General features: G+C 38.5%; 3 protein-coding genes across 6 annotated transcripts in view; 2 read left to right on the top strand and 1 right to left on the bottom strand.

The window, feature by feature from the left end:
* LOC127531994 (zinc finger protein OZF-like) overlaps positions 1–19025 on the bottom strand; it is a 289632-nt gene that overhangs the window by 124094 nt on the left and 146513 nt on the right. The gene's annotated exons all lie outside the window — the stretch shown is intronic.
* LOC127531964 (zinc finger protein 665-like) overlaps positions 1–19025 on the top strand; it is a 266519-nt gene that overhangs the window by 144934 nt on the left and 102560 nt on the right. Inside the window, exon 4 of the mRNA XM_051942661.1 lies at positions 8192–8431. Coding sequence (XP_051798621.1) covers positions 8192–8431 — 240 coding nt within the window. The remainder of the gene's footprint in view (positions 1–8191; positions 8432–19025) is intronic.
* The window catches only part of LOC127531989 (zinc finger protein OZF-like), a 121897-nt gene that overhangs the window by 1689 nt on the left and 101183 nt on the right, over positions 1–19025 (top strand). The gene's annotated exons all lie outside the window — the stretch shown is intronic.

The raw sequence follows: 19025 nt of genomic DNA, 5'->3' as shown, positions 1-19025 counted from the left end.
TCACAAAATGAAATTCTCTGAGGAGAAGATACAAAGAGAAGAAGGAGGAATTGGTGCAAATGGACAAAACTAACGAGGACAAGGCTGTGCAGCTGACGCACTTGCCGTAAGATTTTTATTTTCTCTCTCTCTGTCTCTCTCTCTATTTTATGAAAGGTTAAGGCACTTGGCACAAGATTTTTTTTATTTTGTCACCCTGCTCTCTTTTTGATTAAGTGTTTTGTGAAAATTTGCGTGCAGATTTGTTGGTCATTAAGCCTAGTTGGTTGTTCAATCCTTGTCTCAATTTGTTTTTACTGGTTTGTGTGGTTGTTAAACATGTTCTTAATGGGCTAGTGGAGCCTTCCATGGGGACAGGAAATAAATGTGCAATATTTTGTCTGAATCTCTTCTTTTATAGTATTAGTAGCTGTTGCCTAATGGTTGGGAGTCAATCTTGAGAAGGTTGTAAGTTTAAATCCAATACCATTCCATCACTCAAGTGCCTCTGAAGCAAAGCACCCCACCTCATATTGCACCAGTTACTGTAACTAATACCCTGTAGCTAAATAACTAGGTCTCCTTGGAGAGTGGTAAGTATGATGTAAGTGTTGTATGTCAAAATCTGCGTGCATATCAAAAAAGGTTTCTGATTAATACTTGGAACTCGGTGTCTTGATGGTTGTAAAAAAAAATCTGAAGGTAGTAAAAAAAGGTATTAAATGGTAGTAAATTTAACTTCAAGATTGGTGTATAAACCCTGTAAAAAAATTTGGTAAAAATGCTAAGAGTAATTTGTTAAACTGTGATTCAAAATCAACTCTTTAAAATGCAGATAAATTCATGTGTGGTATAGTATTGGGTTGAATATTGCTCATGCCATGATTTGTCGCTTCAGTTTATGTGGTGTTGAGGTTGACAAACATAAATTGAGTGGAGTAGCATTTGCCAATGTGGTGAAAATGTCCATGAGGAATGGTTGTTACTATTTGCTGAATGCAGTAATGTGAACATTGTCCTTTTGTGTTCTGTTTAAAGGTTTTTCACCTTAATCTATCAACTAAACGTATGGACTTATGGAAGTTGCCACCTCTGTATCTCATGAATTTGCGACCACTGCAAAATAAAAGAGGGAAAAGAAAGAAAGCAACTGTCTGATTGATGAGTGGAGTCCTGCTCAAACCCTGGGTAGATGAAACATCCTTTTTCAAGTGGGGAAACTGCAGAAACTGTGAGAAAAATCATCACTGAGAATCACCTGTCATTGAAAGTGGGAGGACACTTGACACTATGGGAGAGTGCAAAGAACAGAGAGTGAGAGCTGCCTTTAAACAGAACACTGAGCAGTAAAATACATTCACTAACTTACAGCATGAACAGTTTTCTACCAGCAGTCCTGTCTTGAATCACCTGCAGTAGCATCTTTATTTTCTCTTTATTCTCTTTTTCCATGTCTGTTTTCTGTCTATGTTCCTTATTTTTAACAGTTTAAGTTCATTTGTATCAGTTTTAGGTGAAAGTGAAAAGAGCTAAAAGTGAACTATTGAGTTGAAATGTGTCCTCTGTGTTGGCTGATGAACATATGGGACACTCTGACACTTGTGTATAGAGTGGTATCCTAATGAAGATGTGTTTGATGTGACAGGTGATTGGCAGGAGGAGGAGAGTCTGACGGAGGAGCAGAGGAATGTTGGCAGCCATTTAGTCTGAGCTCAACAACGGAGGAAACATGGATTCTTCACAAAAGGTGAGAAACATACCACTGTAACATTATTCTCATTCATTTGTTCTTTAAAATGTCTAAAGTTGCTCCAGTTGGTTAGATGGGTCGACCAAAGCCAGGTGACGTTGGCTGGAGAGATGTAGCTCTGCAGAAGCAGCTGTACTGAGGATATAATGGTGGACTGCTAGGAAGCTGCTTGTTTTTTGTTTGAGGCTGAACTAGCTGCTGATCATACTTTCTGAAAATGTCTTACATGGTGATGAAGATAAGTAACAGAAGAAAAGTCTTGTTTTTCAAGCAAGTTGTTCAGGAAGGTAAAGAGCAGCATTTTCTTTGGTAGAGAATAATACTTTTGAGCACTGTGAGTTTACCAGCCTTTTCCTTCTCAAGAAATTCAGACAGTTGAACCCAGAAGTTTACTTACACTGTATAAACGACACATAACCCTTTTTTTAATTTACACAATCTGACATTAAATCTGGCAATGCCTCATGTTTTTTGTCGGTTAAGATGACCAAAATTATCTTTAAATGCCAGAATAACAAAAGAGTTTTTGTTTTTTTAAGGGAATTTTTATGACTTTCTTCACAATCAGAAGTTTGCATACACTAAGATTGCTATGCCTTCAAGATAATGATGTCCTGGCTTTGAAAGCTTTTGATAGATTAAGATGTATTTTCAGGCACACCTCAAACACACTGCTTCCTTGTGTGACGACATTAGAAAATCTAAAGAAATCAGCCAAGACATCAGGAAGACATTTGTGGGCCTCCACAGGTGTGGTTCATCCTTGGGTGCAATTTCCAGATTGCTGTGGTTTGATGTTTATCTGTCCAAACAATTACATGCACAGATCAACACCATGGGAATGTCAAGCCATCCTACTGCTCAAGATGGAGATTGGTTAAGGTTAGGATTGTTTTGGAGGGAAATGTGCTCATCAAGCCCAGAACAAAAGCAAACGACCTTGTGAAGATGCTGGCTGAGGATGGCCTGAGTACACCATCCCAACTGTGAAGCATGGGGGTGGCAGCACCATGTTGTGGGAGTGTTTTTGCTGCAGGAGGGACTGGTGCACTTCACAAAATAGATGGCATCAAGAGGATAGAACATTATGTAGAAATACTGAAGCAACGTCAGCCAGCAAATGAAAGCTTGGGCTCAAGTGGGTCTTCCAAATGGACAAGGACAGCGCTGGTGTAAATCTGACACTGTCCTGGAAAAACTGTTCACTACTGACTTAAAACTGCTTTCTGTTTCACTGTGCCCTCCATATCCGCCTCAGGAATTTCCCCAGATATTTGTGACTCTATATCTATCCAAAGGCCAGTGAAATAAATGCCTGTGGGCTTATCCATCAGGTCATCCAGAGACCACTGCACACTAAAACACACACTGAGAGACTTCCATCAGTACAGCACATGCCCCACGAGATGAGACAAAATGTTTGATCTGTTAGAACAATGTGAAAAGTGCTTCTCCTCTGGGTTCCTCTGACCACAACTGCATCCTCCTTATCCCTGTCTACCACTGTACTGAAGCAAGGCAAAGTGCAGAACATCAGAGTGAAAGTTTGTCACACTCTGCAGGGATGTCTGGAGGTTACTGACTGGGACGTGTTTAAGGAGTCCTCAGCTGATATTGATGAACCGACTGATGTTGTGAGCAGCTGGGTCACAGACTGTGAAACCAGTGTTATTCCTGATAAAACTGTTAAACTATATCCAAACACTAAGCCATGGCTTTCTAAGAAGCTTAAAGACCTACTGTACAGAAAGAAAACAGTCTTCAGAGAAGGAAATACTCCTAAATCTGTATAACCGACAGAAGGAAATAAAGTAGGAGATCAGGACCCACAAAAGACAATACAAAGACCAAACTTGAGTCTCAGCTCAAAATGAACAACCTCAGTTCAGTCTGGGGCGGCACACATTCTCCTCAACATATGGAAATCCCCACCATAGCTCCTCTTTCTCCTCCTCCGTCTCCTACACATGTCTCCACAGCTGCAGCCACTTCCGTTCCAGCACCTGTATCAGTCTCTTTCACAGAGACAGGGGTGATGTTGGAGCTTCAGAGACTTTGCTCTGGGAAGGCAGCTGGCCCAGATGGTGTCTGTCCAAGACTGCTTAAAGACTGTGCTGCACAACTGTGTCAACCTCTCCACAGGATCTTCAACCTGAGTCTACAGCTGGGGCGGGTGCCTGCTCTGTGGAAAACATCCTGTATTGTACCGGTACCAAAATCAAATGTCCGGCTGAACTAAATGACTACAAACCTATTGCTCTGACCTCACACATCATGAAAACTCTGGAGCGGCTGGTTTTAAGTCTACTGAGGCTTGAGGTCAAAGACAAACTTGATTCCTTGTATGTGTTCTTTGCATACAAAGAACACATTGGAGTGGATGATGCCATCCTCTTCATGCTTCACCGTGTCCTGTCTCATCTGGAGGAACCTGGAGTTTATGTGAGAATCATGTTCTTTGATTTCTCAAACATTCAACTCCATCCAACCCACCATCTTCAAAGACAAGCTCACAGAGATGGGAGTGGATCCTTCCTGTGTTTCATGGATCACAGATTAACTGACAGGAAGGCCACAGTTTGTCAGGCTGGGGAACTGTGTTTCTGGGACATTAATGAGTAGTACTGGGGCTCCACAAGGAACAGTCCTGGCTCCATTCCTGTTCACTCTGTATACATCTGACTTCAAATACAGCACTGAGTTCTGCCACATTCAGAAATACTCTGATGACACTGCTATCGTGGTATGTATCAGAAATAGACATGAAGCTGAATACAGAGATCTGATAAGTGCCTTCAGTGACTGGAGTCACAAAAACTGCCTGCTACTCAACGCCTCAAAGACAAAGGAAATGATCATAGATTTCCGCAGATCCAAAACCCCTCTTCATCCATTGAACACTTGTGGCACGGACATCGAGATGGTGACATCATATAAATATTTAGGTGTCCACCTTGATAAGTTGGACTGGTCTACAAACGTAGACTTCATCGACAAAAATGGCCAGAGCTGACTTTATTGCCTCAGAAGACTTCGATCACTAGACATCTGCAGTAAGATGCTGCAGATGTTTTATCAATCTGTTGTAGCAAGTGTCCTGTTTTATGCTGGGGGGGCAGTATAAAACAGAAGGATCTAAGGCGTCTGAACAAACTGATTAAAAATGCTGGCTCTGTGGTTGGAATCAGATTGAACACATTGGAGGATGAGGTGGAGAGACGGGCACTTACAAAGATGGAGGCCATTCTGACAAACATGGATCATCCACTTCACATCTGCCTCAATGAACAACGAAACATCAGTGGACGGCTCCTATCCCTGCACTGCAAGACCGAAAGATTTAGGAAATCTTTCTTGCCATCAGCAGTCAGGCTATTCAATTCCACATTAAACAGATAAGAACCCAGTCAACTGAATTTCCCTTCAGGGATTAATAAAGTGATTCTGATTCTGATGAATCTGATCACTGGGACTACATAATGTGTCAATGAGAGAGTTCAGCTCAGTGGTTATAATTCTGATTTAGAGCTGGCTCAAAGTCGAAACAGTTTTTATGTCAGGTTTGACTCCCATGATTTTAGGACTAAACATGCTGAGACTAAAAACTGTCTCATGTCAGCCTCTCCACAGAATCCCTTTCTTGATGTGGGCAATGTAATCTGGTGTCTCAAACAGTGCAGACCAAAGAAAAGTCCTCTACCTGATTACATCGGTGGCTGTTTATTGAAAACTTTTATTATGTCTGATTAAATGACCAAGATTGCTGCTGATGTCCCTGTCTGTCTTATGTTTTGTTTGATTTTTCTTTAAATGGCTTTTATTTTGCTTGTAATTGTTTTACTGTGTTTTTTTTTACATTTTTTAAACAATTCCTTTAATAGTTGCTATTCCTTTCACTGTTTAACTGTTTTGTTGCTTTTGTTGTTTCATGGGGAACGCTTGTGTAACTGCTGCACAACAAATTGCCCGGGTCGTTGGGGTCAAATCCAGAATTCAGTGGCAGAATTACAGATCTTTTCTGGACTGGTATCAACATCTGATCCCCTTGGAGAAACGAGAAAGCATTGGTGGTCTGAATTGACCCTGCTGCCATTAAGACCTAAATCTGGACGTTGATGTTGTATGCTTTTCATGTTGTACATTTCTCCAGTAATATAACTTAACGGAAAGTCTGGGGATCAAGAGATCCTGGTGGTACAATCCCATCAGTCCCAGCTCTGCTTTGCTTTTCACGGTGATCGGCAGATTTTACTACCAAATATTCTAAAACTACCGTGCAGAAAGCTGAAAACTATCGGCCTGTGAAAATAGTTTTGTTGACATTGTGAGTGTGCTGTTGACACATTTCTGGGTTTCTAATGACAAAACTGCTAGCATGTCTGCAGATTCTTGATCTTGTTTCAGCCTCATGTCCAACTACATGGAATTGAGACTTTTAGGTTCAATTATTTCATGATTGCTCTTCCATCACTGCCTCTGTTTTATCTTTGTCTTTTGCTACAGAAATGTAAACACAACAATGGAGTGAGATGTCGGACCTCTGAGGAGGATAAGGATGGTTCGGCAACAACAGCAAAAAGAGATGAATCACTCAGTTGTGAGCAATGTGGCAAGACTTTTATCACAGCAACAAAGCTAAGAATTCACAAACGTATTCACACTGTGGACAAATCATTCAGCTGTGATCAGTGTGGAAAGGCTTTTACGAAGAAGAGTAATCTAGTAAGTCATCAACAAATTCACAGTGGAGTTAAACCATTCAACTGTGATCAGTGTGGAAAGGCTTTTACTCAGAAGAGTATGTTAAAAAGACATATACTCTTTCACAGTGGAGATAAACCATTCAGCTGTGATCAGTGTGGAAAGACTTTTACTCTGAAGAGTGATCTAACACGTCATCAACTCATTCACAGGGGAGTGAAACCATTCAACTGTAGTCAGTGTGGAAAGGCTTTTACTACCAAGACTCTGTTACAAAGACATCAACTCATTCACAGTGGAGTTAAACCATTCAACTGTAATCAGTGTGGAAAGGCTTTTACTCAGAAGAGTAATCTAACAAGACATCAACTCATTCACAGTGGAGTTAAACCATTCAACTGTGATCAGTGTGTGAAAACCTTTACTCAACATGAACAGTTGTTGATCCATCAATGCCCCCATTCTGGTAGAAAGCGGTACCACTGTGACTCCTGTGAAAAAACTTTCAACAACCAACAGAGCTTAAAATGTCACCAACGCATCCACACTGGACATGATGTGTACCGATGTGATTACTGTGGCAAACCATTTTTACGGTACTCAAAGTGAAAAGCTCATGAAGTGACCCACACTGGGGTTAAACCATACCTTTGTCACCAGTGTGGGAAGTGCTACAGCTACATTACATGCCTCAAAGTTCACCAACGTGTCCACACTGGGGAGAGACCATACAGATGTGACGAGTGTAAGAAGACTTTTACAACTTTGTATTCCCTGAAACAACACCAGCAGATCCACACCAGAAAGAAAGCATTCAATCAATGTCACAGTGAGGTATGTAAAGACTGGTCTCAGTCACAGTGTACACACAATTATGTATTGATAATTTTGGATATTGCTGCAAAATTGTTTCAAAACTGTTTTGAACAACTGTGGTCAGTTGAATTCTGTTAACACATTATCAGTTATCGTTCAGTCTAACCTGTATTGGTTTTGACACAGAAATCTGATCCAGGTTAATATGGGGATGTAGGTTAGATTGGGAATTCTGACGTAATCAGACAACTGAATGTTAAATTCCAACAAGTAAAAGTGTCTTCAGATGTCATTTGGTGTGCTCTCTATCTCGGGCAAGGCATCAGTTCTTTAACCTGGCAATAGCCAGATTAATAATTGTGTAGTACTTGATAGTACTCCACAATATCAATCTGGGACCGCTCCATGTAAATCCGTTCGGAGGAAAGAGGCACGGATTGGACAATGCAACAGTATGTCCCGCCTCTGACAGGTTTGTTTTTAGCCAATCGTTTGATCTTCACAATGAGCGGAGCCAATTGGTAGATTAAACTCTTACCAAAACCCGTAGGTAAAAAAACACAAACATCTTTACCATCCAGAAATGCGCAAAGCGCCTCTCGTTCTTCCTTCAAAGAAGCGATAGGAGATTCAGCTAAAACTGACTTAATAGCAGCATCGACACGATCGTTGTCCTCCGTTGCCATGTTTGTTTTGATCTACTGGTGCTTGGTGTCGTCTTCACACCCGGATATCCCGCCCCACACACGAATACTGCTGCGTGATTGACCCAAACCAACTTGGTTCTGTACGAACAGTGAATGCGGGAGCGGCGCAAGATGGTTTCTTGAGAGATTTGTGAACTCACAAATATCGCGAGAAATCAACTTGCTGGCAAGGTTATCAGTTCTTCAATGCTGCAGGAAACACTGACGTTCTCTGTGTTTGTGTTTGTTTTCCGAGCAGAACAGAACAGATGGACAAAACTCTCAGACTTGTCAGCACTCTGCCAATGGTGAACAGTGCTGCTTTGACCAGTCTGGACCAACGTCCAACCAACAAGGAACCCTACAACGACACGAGCGTATGCACACTGGACACAGACTGAACCCCTGCCAAGAAGATTTCTCCATGCAGGGTTCAGTAAAAGTTCATGAAGTCCTCCACAAACTTAAAGTCCTTGAGATCCGGCTTCACAGAATTCAGGTCTAATTTCTTGTTTCGTGTCTTTGTTGCTTCGTTGCAAAATCCATTAAGAGGAAAGCTGTCGTGAACAGACATGACTGTTAATTAAACCCTTCAAAGTGGTTACTCAGTTAAATGAATTATCAGTGGTAGAGGGATAGACGTCTGGATGGAGGCAGTGAGCAGCAGGGCGAATTTCCTCGATTACCAGCTTAATGGTTCCTGAGATCCCTCTGGGCTGCAGGAACCCGTTAGATGCAGAGCTGGTTCAGTGGTTCTCTGATGATTGATCATAATTAATTTAGGAGATTACTGGCCTTAGGATTCATGTCTGTCCGTTGCAAGTAGATCAACTAATCTCTGATTATGTGTGAGTTGAAATATAAAAACATGAAGTGTTCTATGAAAAGTCCAATCTTTGAAAGCTGACATGCAGTTTAGAATCATTTCTTTGTAAATTAGCTGCATCCAGTCATTACCATGATATTGGCATCATGGAACCATGACCACATATGTGTGTCTGGAGATAGTGGCATTTTTATAACGGCACATTTTCATGCTTTGACAGATACAGTGAGGGAAAAAAAGTTTTCAGACACCCTGAAAATTTTTACACATTCTTAAATATCATGAAATATTTGTTGAAAAGTCTTTTTTGTGTGTTTCTCAGGGTGTGGCTGCATCAGACAGACACAAATACAAATTACATTTTTTTGTTTGTTGTTTACAAGAAAAACTGACAAAACTAAATTCTACCAAATTTCTCATTTTATGGAACCAGTCAATTTTCAGTTTTATTGTCTTTTTTAGGATGTGTTTAGTTTTATGATTGTACTAAAATAAATGACTCTTGAAGACCTCAAAGTGATTCTTAATGCAGTATTTCACAAATGTATGGGATGTCCAAAAACTTTTTTCCACTGCTGTATTTAACAACAATCTGATCTGCTGATGTTAGCAAGACAAACAAGTGAAGGTTTCAGGCTTTTATGTAGAATTGTTCTTGAGATATTCATCTTCAAACAGCCTCAAATTTCAATGTGAGAAAATAAAAACGAGTGAAACTGGGTCTACAGTCCACTGAAAAACCTCTAAGAAAGTATCTGTCATACTGAGCTAATATTTCATGGATACCATTAGAAATATCCATAGTTTATGATTTAAAAAAAAGTTTTTTTGGGAGATGGTCAGTGATTTGAAATGGAGTTCCACTGTTGAAAAACCTCAATCTCTGATTCCAACATCAGTGCTCCATTGTTGCAGTTGTGACGTTGTCTTTCAGATGGTCCTAACACAGGCCACAACTGCTCTGAAAACAACACTCATGTTCTTGTTTGGAACAGTTTCTCAGTAGAAATTACGCAGCAATGTCCAAGTTCTCAGCGGCTCCAGTAAGGAAGAGACTTAATGTGAGGAAAAGCATCCTTTGACTTCTTGCTGGAGGTTTTTCTTGTCAGAAATTGTCTTCCAGTGAGGGACTTGTGACTCTCTGTTCACTTTTCTTGCCCTCTAATATTGTTAAAACACAAGAATCAATGTTTTGGTTCAAATCACATTGTATTTGCATGTCGCTCTGTGTTTTCTGCTCCAGGAATTGGGTGATGTGTGCGACCCAGCACCCACAGCTGGTTGGGTGTCATGTGGCTCTGCATTCTGAGTGGATGATTGTCCAACCACTGCCACAAGTATGAAGGTCATCCTGCAGGTGTGGCAGGAACACGGAGTGGAAACACAATAGGGCTGAATCCCAAACCGCCCCCTACACACTATCCCTACACACTACCCCTCCGTTTGCGCGTTCCCGCGGAGGGTCCTCCATATTAAGGGCCGTCCCAAACCGCGGAGGGGGAGTGGACTGTTCAGCCCTTAAATAGCGAGTCTGCATCGATGCTCACTCTCGACAACTTTTTCAGGAAGTGCAACGTCGAAATGGAGGAGGAAACAACATATCGATGTAAGTTCCACATGCATCCATTATTTCTCCCACGCCTTTTTCACACTGACAGAACATCACAAAAAGAGTGGTGAAAAAAGATAAAAGAAACAAATCTTCTCTGCTGATGCTTGATTTAATTGTGCACCCCCTGACACCTTAAAATTTGAACACAACTGACAGAATTCATTTGTTGGATTTGAAATGCCAGATAATAGGATTGGAAAACATGTGGGATGACTTCAAATTATTTGAAGCAGAATGTAGCCCCTACATCATTGCCTGCAACCTGTGGCACAGCGCTACAGCCATGCACAGTAGGCGTCTTTGTGTTACCATGGCGATGACTTCCGTTTTCCGGTGAGGCGACAGGGCGTCCCATTCCCGACGATCGTATTTATACCCTCCCCCTTCAATTAAAGTGCCCTCCACAGCTGCGAGTGTGACTTCTTTTGGAGCGACACTCGGTAGTGTAGGGGGAGTGTGTAGGGGGCGGTTTGGGATTCAGCCTAGGTGTGTTCATCTGGCCATGCTGAGGAATCCCTCTGCTTCAAGCAAGTGGAGAACATCATAGTAGGTGCTGGTTACTGCCCCCTACAGGTCTCTACACAGTCCTTAATCCTGGAGTATTAGAAAACGAATAAAAAATATATTTTAACTAAATAAAAAATTAACTTACACTCAACTTCTCACACGACTAATTAACCCTGACCTGTGGTCAAAATGGACTTGTTTTAAAGTTTGAAAATGTGGGGGAAAAAAAATACTTTCACAGTGAAACTTCTGATGTCCACGTTTTCAACGTTTTTGGGAAATCTTTGAACATTTTTAGGTGGAAATAAAAAGTTAAAAATATTTCTAAAGAACATTCACAAAAAAATCAACCAAAATCCAGCTAAATTCACTGGATTTTGGTTGATTTTTATGTGAATGTTCTTAAAGAAAATATTAGAAGCTTTACTGAAATGTATGTAATCACTTTAGATACTTTTAGGGTTTTTTTGAAGATTTTTACTGATTGTTTTGAAGATTCTTACTTATTTTTTGGAAAATATTTACAGCATTTTTCTTGCCAAATTTGGGGGATTTTTTGCAAAGAAAACTTTGAAGAAATTACTGAAATTTTCTGCCTGCAGGTTTTGCAAAGTTTCAGAAATTTGGAGATTTTTTTTGCTGAATTTTTTGATTTTTTTTCGACAAGGAAACAATGTTTTTTGGTGCCTGTAAATGAGGACAACAGGAGGGTTGAAACATTAAAAGGAAACATTATTAAGGTTTCTTTTATGAAACGTTTTTCATCAACAAGTACACAAAATAGATTAAAAATATAATCTAACATATTTACTTATTCAAAACTTTGAATTTCTTCTTTATGTTGTTCTTCTGCATAACTCACTATTTCAGACTGGCTCATGTTACTTCCATGTGATCTGCCATTAAAACGGCCACATTCTACCATAAACACTGTAAATAATAACACACCTGCTCAAAGTTAAAGGCCAACATACGACCCAAACATGACATGGATTTGGTGCCACTTTCAACTAAGATGATCTCTTCTGTTAAACAAACCGTTGATTGTGAATCTTTTTTCCAGATATGAAGCTGCTCCTTCCAGGTCCACAGACAGTAAACAAAACAAAGCTCTCTGTAAAAACCCTCAGAATGTTGAATAGAATAAATGTGGACAGTTTCATGACTGTAAGAGAAGATTTCTGGATCAGTTTGTGTCTCATTTGTGTCTTTGTGTTTTGTTTTGTTCAGTTTACGTCTTTCTGTCTGGTTTTAAACAGTTTGCATCTTTTCATGTTTTTTTTTTAAACTATTTTCATCATTTTTTGTGGTATTTTTGATTATTTTGCTTCACGTTTTGGTCATTTATGTGTCTAATTCAGGTCATGTTACATCTCTGTTGTTTCACCACTGAAACATTTTGTCCATTTGTGTCTCATTTTGATCATTTTATAGATTAGATTAGATCCAACTTTACTGTCATTGCACAGAGAACAAGTACTAAGACAGTAAATGCATTTTTTAAAAGTCCATTGTGATGTCAGAGAGAAGAACTAACAACTGTTACCACATTCCATATTCTGAAGAAAAACATGGAAACACTTGAGAAAGTCAGTTTAACACACAAAGCTTGGAGATATTGGAGAGTTGTGGTGAAGATTTCAAGTGTGAAACTTGTGAAGACATTGTGAGCAAAGACTGTGACAGAAAAATGAAGCCTCCTCAGCCAGATAGGAAACATTCAGGTAAGACAGAAGTCCAGACAACGAGCTGCAACTCAGCTCCAGATATCAAACTACACACTGACATGTTAGACTGAAGTTTTCACAACACTGACAAGCTAACATTTGCTCATTTTGTGGTTTATTTTGATCCGTTTGCATCCTTAGGGGTGTTAGTGGATAAAATGTTGTCATTTTTCATCTTTTTGTTGTTTTTGTTCCATTTTGGTGACTTAAAGGCTGTTTTTGTTGAATTTGCTCATTTTGTGTCTCATTGAGGCTCATTTTCATCATTTTGTCTCTAACCTTGGTCACTTTTTGTCTTTAGGATTGTTTTTACTCTTCATTTTTCGTGCTTTTAAAGTTTTTTGTTCCATTGTGAACATTTTGTGTCTCATTTAGATCATCTTTTTGTATCATTTTGGACATTTTGCATCTGTTTAAGGTTTTTCTGTTTCATTTTATGTCTCATTTTGTGCATTTCAGTCTGTTTTTAGGGAAAAAAAGTGTCATAAATCAGACTGTAAATGATATATGAACAAACCTTTCTGTAAAAACTTTCAGAATGTTGAATAGAATAAATGTGGACTGACTAGGTAACCTTACAGAACCTTTACTGTTGTGATGTACGCATTAACCTGATTTTATACACTCAGAGAAAATATATATATCTAACCATTGTGATAGGGATAAATAGAAGTTCCAATCTGTTGATTTTAATTGCAGGATTATGAGTTTGAGTTTGAGTTTATTTCGAGCTTTTACAAGGTAAAGTTTATACATGTTGTGAACAGTACTTGGCAGTTTTTCTACTAATCCAAGATGTTTTGATACAATTTGTTTGAACCTCATAAACATCTCAAACATGTCAATACAAAAAGGAAAAAAAAAAAAAACGCACAAAAAAAAAGAAAAACAAAAAAGCTCGAAAGGAAGTGGGGAGAAATAAAACTTATTAAGCTCCCACCCCCTTTACACCAATATTTACAAGCTGCATGCAATATGTCTTTTCTCGGATACATCATCATTCTGTGCATTGGAGTAATATAAATATACAATTATACATATCTACACGTACAGACAGACCCATAATATATCTAGGTATATGTGTATATCCTGTATACATACATACCTTTTAGATGATACATTGTAATGATGATACATCTAGAATAATTGTTGTTCTAGTTTTACATTCATAAGATGAACCATCATGGTCAGTAGAATGGCCGCTCCAGACAATCTCCCCATGCCCAGGGCCACAGCGAATCGGTAGTCTGAGAGCACCACACGGCGGCTGAGCTACAACATACAAGAGCCCCTTCTTCCCATGCTGCAGCCATCCCAAATGTGAAGTGTATTATTTTGTACACTTTTTTTTATTTTTATAATTATTAGGTCCTTGCCTTATACAAAACGAGCCATGACAACTGTGTGTGTCCAAGCTCCCTCTGCTGGTCAAGGAGATTCCCTAGTTCATCCCTTCCTTACACTGAACGAGCCATAACAGCTGTGTGTGTCATAGCTCCCTCTGTAGGTCAGGGAGATGCCAATAACAATCCCTTCCTTGTGCAGAACGAGCCTTAACAGCTTTGTGTCACTGCTCCCTCTGTTCATCAGGGATTTCTCATTGTAATTGTCTTTAGTTTGCGTGTTATTTTTATTTTTATTTTTTTCGATAACTCCAGCACGTCACTTCGGAGCCCCTGAATCGCAGCCCGCCACAGAATCGTACCACGGCCCACCGACCACCACCGCCCCAACAGTAGGAGTCAGCCAGGGCAGACATACCACCGACCACTGGCATTTTCATAATTTCCATTATTTTCCGACTTATCTACAGTATGGATATTCATATAATACAATGATAATTGCCTATGACACAACTCTTAACAATGATATGATAATGGTATAATGTTCACTATACAGAGACCATGCTAAATTAAAATAAAAATACGACATCCAATGTTAGCAATGGACTGAGTTAATAAGTATCATCATTTACCATCTATGTAATATTATTACTATTACTATTATGAATATGTTTAATACCATATAACCCTCAATTATTTCTACCCAACAATACTCAATAGATATATAGATATATACAATCACATACTTACTGTTATTCATAATGATATTCCTGGTAATATATATGTAGTCAAGAAAAGAAAAAAATATAATAATAATAATAATAATATTCTCAATATGTTATTATAAAGGTTTATGTTTTTCTTTATACCTACTTACTCTTAATAGCATTTGAATACTTCAGTCACCAATATCATCATTTATTTTCCTCTTTCATATACTGTGTCCATAACATCAGTTTGTACTGTGATTTGAACTTATGGATTGTCTTGCATTGCTTTAGTTCATTATCCAGATTGTTCCATAGTTTAACACCACACACAGAAACACACCAGCTTCTGGTGGTTTTCACCGCAGGAAGTTTAAATTTACTATTTCCCCTTAATGTATACCCGGAGTTCCTCAAAATAAATAATCGTTGTATGTTCTGTGGAAGATTGAATTTACTGGCATTAAAACATAAGAGAGCCGTTTTGAGTCTAACCAAGTCCATTAATTTTAAAATTTTACATTGCGAAAACAGTCTGTTTGTGTGCTCAAAATAAGCTACTGTGTTGATAACTCTTATCGCTCACTTCTGAAGTATACAAAGGGGATGCAGTAAAGTCTTGTAGTTGTTTCCCCAGATCTCAATTCCATATGTCAAGTATGGGAGAACTAAGGCACAGTACAGTACATATAGTGCATTATACTCTAGAACTAATTTTACTTTATTAATAATTGATATACTTTTAGAAACTTTTGACTGTGTGTATCTGATATGAGGTTTCCAGCTAAGTTTTTCGTCCATGATGATACCCAAGAATTTCATCTCCGGTACCCTCTCAATTCTACTGCCTTCTATATATACTGGTAAATCTAAGGTTATATTATGATTCCCAAAAAGCATAATTTTGGTTTTGCTTGTGTTTAATGATAGTTTATTTACATTCATCCAATCTTTTAGTTTGTTTAATTCTGTATTTAAATTGGTGATGAGATCATTGTAATTATCATTAGAGTAAAAAATGTTTGTATCATCTGCGAATAGTATCAGTTTTAGTAGGTCTGAGACTTTAAAAATATCATTTATATACAAGTTAAATAATTTTGGTCCCAATATTGATCCCTGGGGCACTCCGCAAGCAATATTCAACAATCCAGAAGCCTTGGTACCCATTGATACAAACTGCTGTCTTTCAGTTAAATAGCTATTGAGCCAGTTCAGCGCCACTCCTCTGATTCCGTACGTTTCAAGTTTTCTTAGAAGTATGGAATGATCCGATGTATCAAAAGCTTTTTGTAGGTCTACAAAAACTCCCACTGCATATTTTCTGTCATCTAAAGCTACAGCTATTTCTTCTGCTGCGTCTATAATTGCCATTGTTGTTGACCTTTTTTTCCTGAACCCATATTGATTTTCATTTATTAAATTAAATTTGTCCATAAATTTTTCCAATCTGTTATCTCTAAAATTTCAGAAAACTGAGGAAGAAGAGAAACCGGTCTGTAGTTTGTGAAAACATGTCTGTCACCACTTTTGTAGATAGGACATATTTTTGCTGTTTTCATTCTTCTTGGAAATATCCCAGTTGAAAATGATAGATTACTTGTCCATGTTAATGGTTTTGATATACTGGATATAATTTTTTTGACTAGACTCATGTTTCTTCCACAGCAGTCAGTTGAAGTTTTGTTTTTAGCTTTGTTAACAATATGAATGATCTCAGCTTCCTCCACAGCAGATAAAAACAGACTATTTAAGTTCCTGTCTGTTACAAATATCCTGTTTGTACCACTATTAGGGATTTTTCCTGCCAGTTCTGGTCCCACTTTTATGAAAAAATCATTAAATTTATTCACTACTTCCTGGAGGTTATGATTATCCATATTCTCAGTTTTGAAATACTCTGGGTATTCTTGTTTATTAGTTCCTTTATTTACTAATTCATTTAAAATTCCCCAAACTTTCTTTGGATTCTGTTTATTGTCTTCTAATTTCTGTTTATAATAAAGTTTCTTGTTAGTTCTTATAATACTGGTTAATTTATTTTTATATGTCTTATATTTAATTTCTGATTCCTTTGTTCTTGATTTGATAAACTTTGCGTACAGGTTGTTCTTCTTTTTGCAAGCCTTTTTTAAGCCTGTGGTTAACCATGGGCAATCTTTGTATCTATTCTTCTTCTTATCATTTATAATAGGACAGTATTTATTAAATGACATAATGAATATTTCTAAAAAGTTCTCATATGCACTGTCAACGTTTTCTTCATTGTACACTGAACTCCAGTCCTGTTCCAACAGGGCGTTGAACAGCGCATTAGTTGTTTGTTCAGTCTGTAAATGCTTCTGGCTAGCTATCTTGAATTTTGTTTTTTTCCTACATTTCCAATCTTTTATCGTGAACACAGGTAAGTGGTCTGATATGTCACAGATCAGCAATCCATTTGTGCATCCATAGAGTGTCATTGGTAAAAATATTATCGATTAAAGTAGCACTGCTGCTTGTTATTCTACTGGGTTTTGTAATAGACGGAAAAAAACTCATACTATACATAATATTTAGGAAATCCTCTGTTTCTTGATGTTTTTCTGTATTAAGTAAATTGATGTTGAAGTCACCACAAATATAAATAGTTTTCCCAGTTATTTGCGAGAATGTCTGGATCATCCAATCATTAAAAGTCTTTATGTTAGCTCCCGATGTTCTGTACACACAACTTAAAATATATTTTTTATTTTCTATGGATAATTCAACTGATATACATTCTAGTACATTATTAATTGCCATTGACATTTCATCTAAAATTTTGTAAAGCGGCAATACATTCTAAAATCCATTGAATGAGCAAGTCATACATATTTATCTAGTTCATTGAGATTCTTGATTACAAGTACTTTAGCCTCTTCAGGTGCACCATTAAGTTTAATGAAGATTTTACAATTTCTCACCCAAGTTCCTTGTATTTTCTTTTGCTTCTTTAGCAGCCTGGCTTTCTTCCGGGTTAGGTGCTCGTTGATAAACACGTCTGTTCCTCTCAGCATCCGTCCTTGTTTCAGCAATGCGTTTTTATACTTTCTATTTCCGAACTTTAGGATCACCACAGGAACGTCCGTGCTTCTTCTCTTTGGTAGAGGGTGACATGCCTCCACGTTGTCTTCTTTTATGTCAATTCCTTTTTCCCGTAGAAATGACACCACTTGCTGCTCTATTGAGCTCACCTCCCCCTCGTCCAGATCTCCTCCGTTGCTTCTGTCCGCCACTGCTTGTGCGTATGACCTCGGTTTTATCTTTATGCCACACAATTTGCTGTCCCGTCAGTAAATGGCATTGAATTCCTTCATGGAATTAACTGCTTGGTAAAGTATTGATATGGATTTGTTTTCCCGATGCAAGCATCTTGCTTCTCCTTTTTTTCCTTCCCTGTGACACTATTGACATCTTAAGTGAGTTTTGATTTCTCAGTACACTGGAGGCTTTTATCTTGTCTCTGTTCAATTCTTTTCGTCTGTGTGATAGAAACTCGTTTTCAGCCAAGTAACAAAAAGTCACCTTAATTTGCCTTTCTGAATGCAATGTGATTATTTGCTGAGACATTATTAAGCTATTGTAGTGTCTAAGAGTGGAATCAATAGACTTTTGGGCAAACTAAGATTACTTTGCCTGTGCGGGCGGTTTTATGTTTCACATTACATTTTTGAAAATGAAATCATGCACAAGTTGAAGGCGTTCACATCGTAGTAATGAGTTTTTCCACACTTTCTGAAAGCTCTGTCACTATTCTGTGGTTTTCTTTTGGTATTTCAGTGTTTAGGGTGTTGGTTTTGTCTCCTTTTTTGTCTATCTTGGCTTGTCAGGAAGCACTACTCTGACAGCTGTTTTGTTGTTGTTTCTTCAAGATTGAAAGCAGAGTTTAAGACCAGTCCTCAGGGGGCAGGAAAATAAGTATAATTTTGAGCCATCAGGCATAACTGGAGTGAGAGAACCGAAGCCCATAAAAGTCCTTCAGTGGACAAAAGAATGCTACGGTATCTCCTGTTCTTCAGCACAGAGCCACTGGCTTTTATAATAATGTCCTTTATTCCTTTATGACAATGTGGGTTTCACCATTTAGCGGTGGAGCACTGATTGTGATCTTGTGAATGCAAATAACCAGCTATCAGCTTTTGTGATTCAGTGACAAACATTTAGCCGTTGTTTTCCCGCTCTTGTTTCTGTGCCACTAACCCTAAACAAATGAATGTTTGCATGGTTTTGGCCGTGCACATGGTGCCATGCATTGAAGGGGGCAACAATCCCTCAATTGTTTCCTTTTTTTACATATTTAGTGGGATGCAAGTTGAGTTGGGAGCCAGTGGCGTATCCAGGACTTTTTTA

This window comes from Acanthochromis polyacanthus, chromosome 22 (assembly GCF_021347895.1).
Source record: "Acanthochromis polyacanthus isolate Apoly-LR-REF ecotype Palm Island chromosome 22, KAUST_Apoly_ChrSc, whole genome shotgun sequence".
Classification (NCBI taxonomy): Eukaryota; Metazoa; Chordata; class Actinopteri; family Pomacentridae; genus Acanthochromis; species Acanthochromis polyacanthus.
The sequence above is the reverse complement of the archived record's forward strand: the minus strand, read 5'-3'. Positions and strand labels throughout refer to the sequence as shown.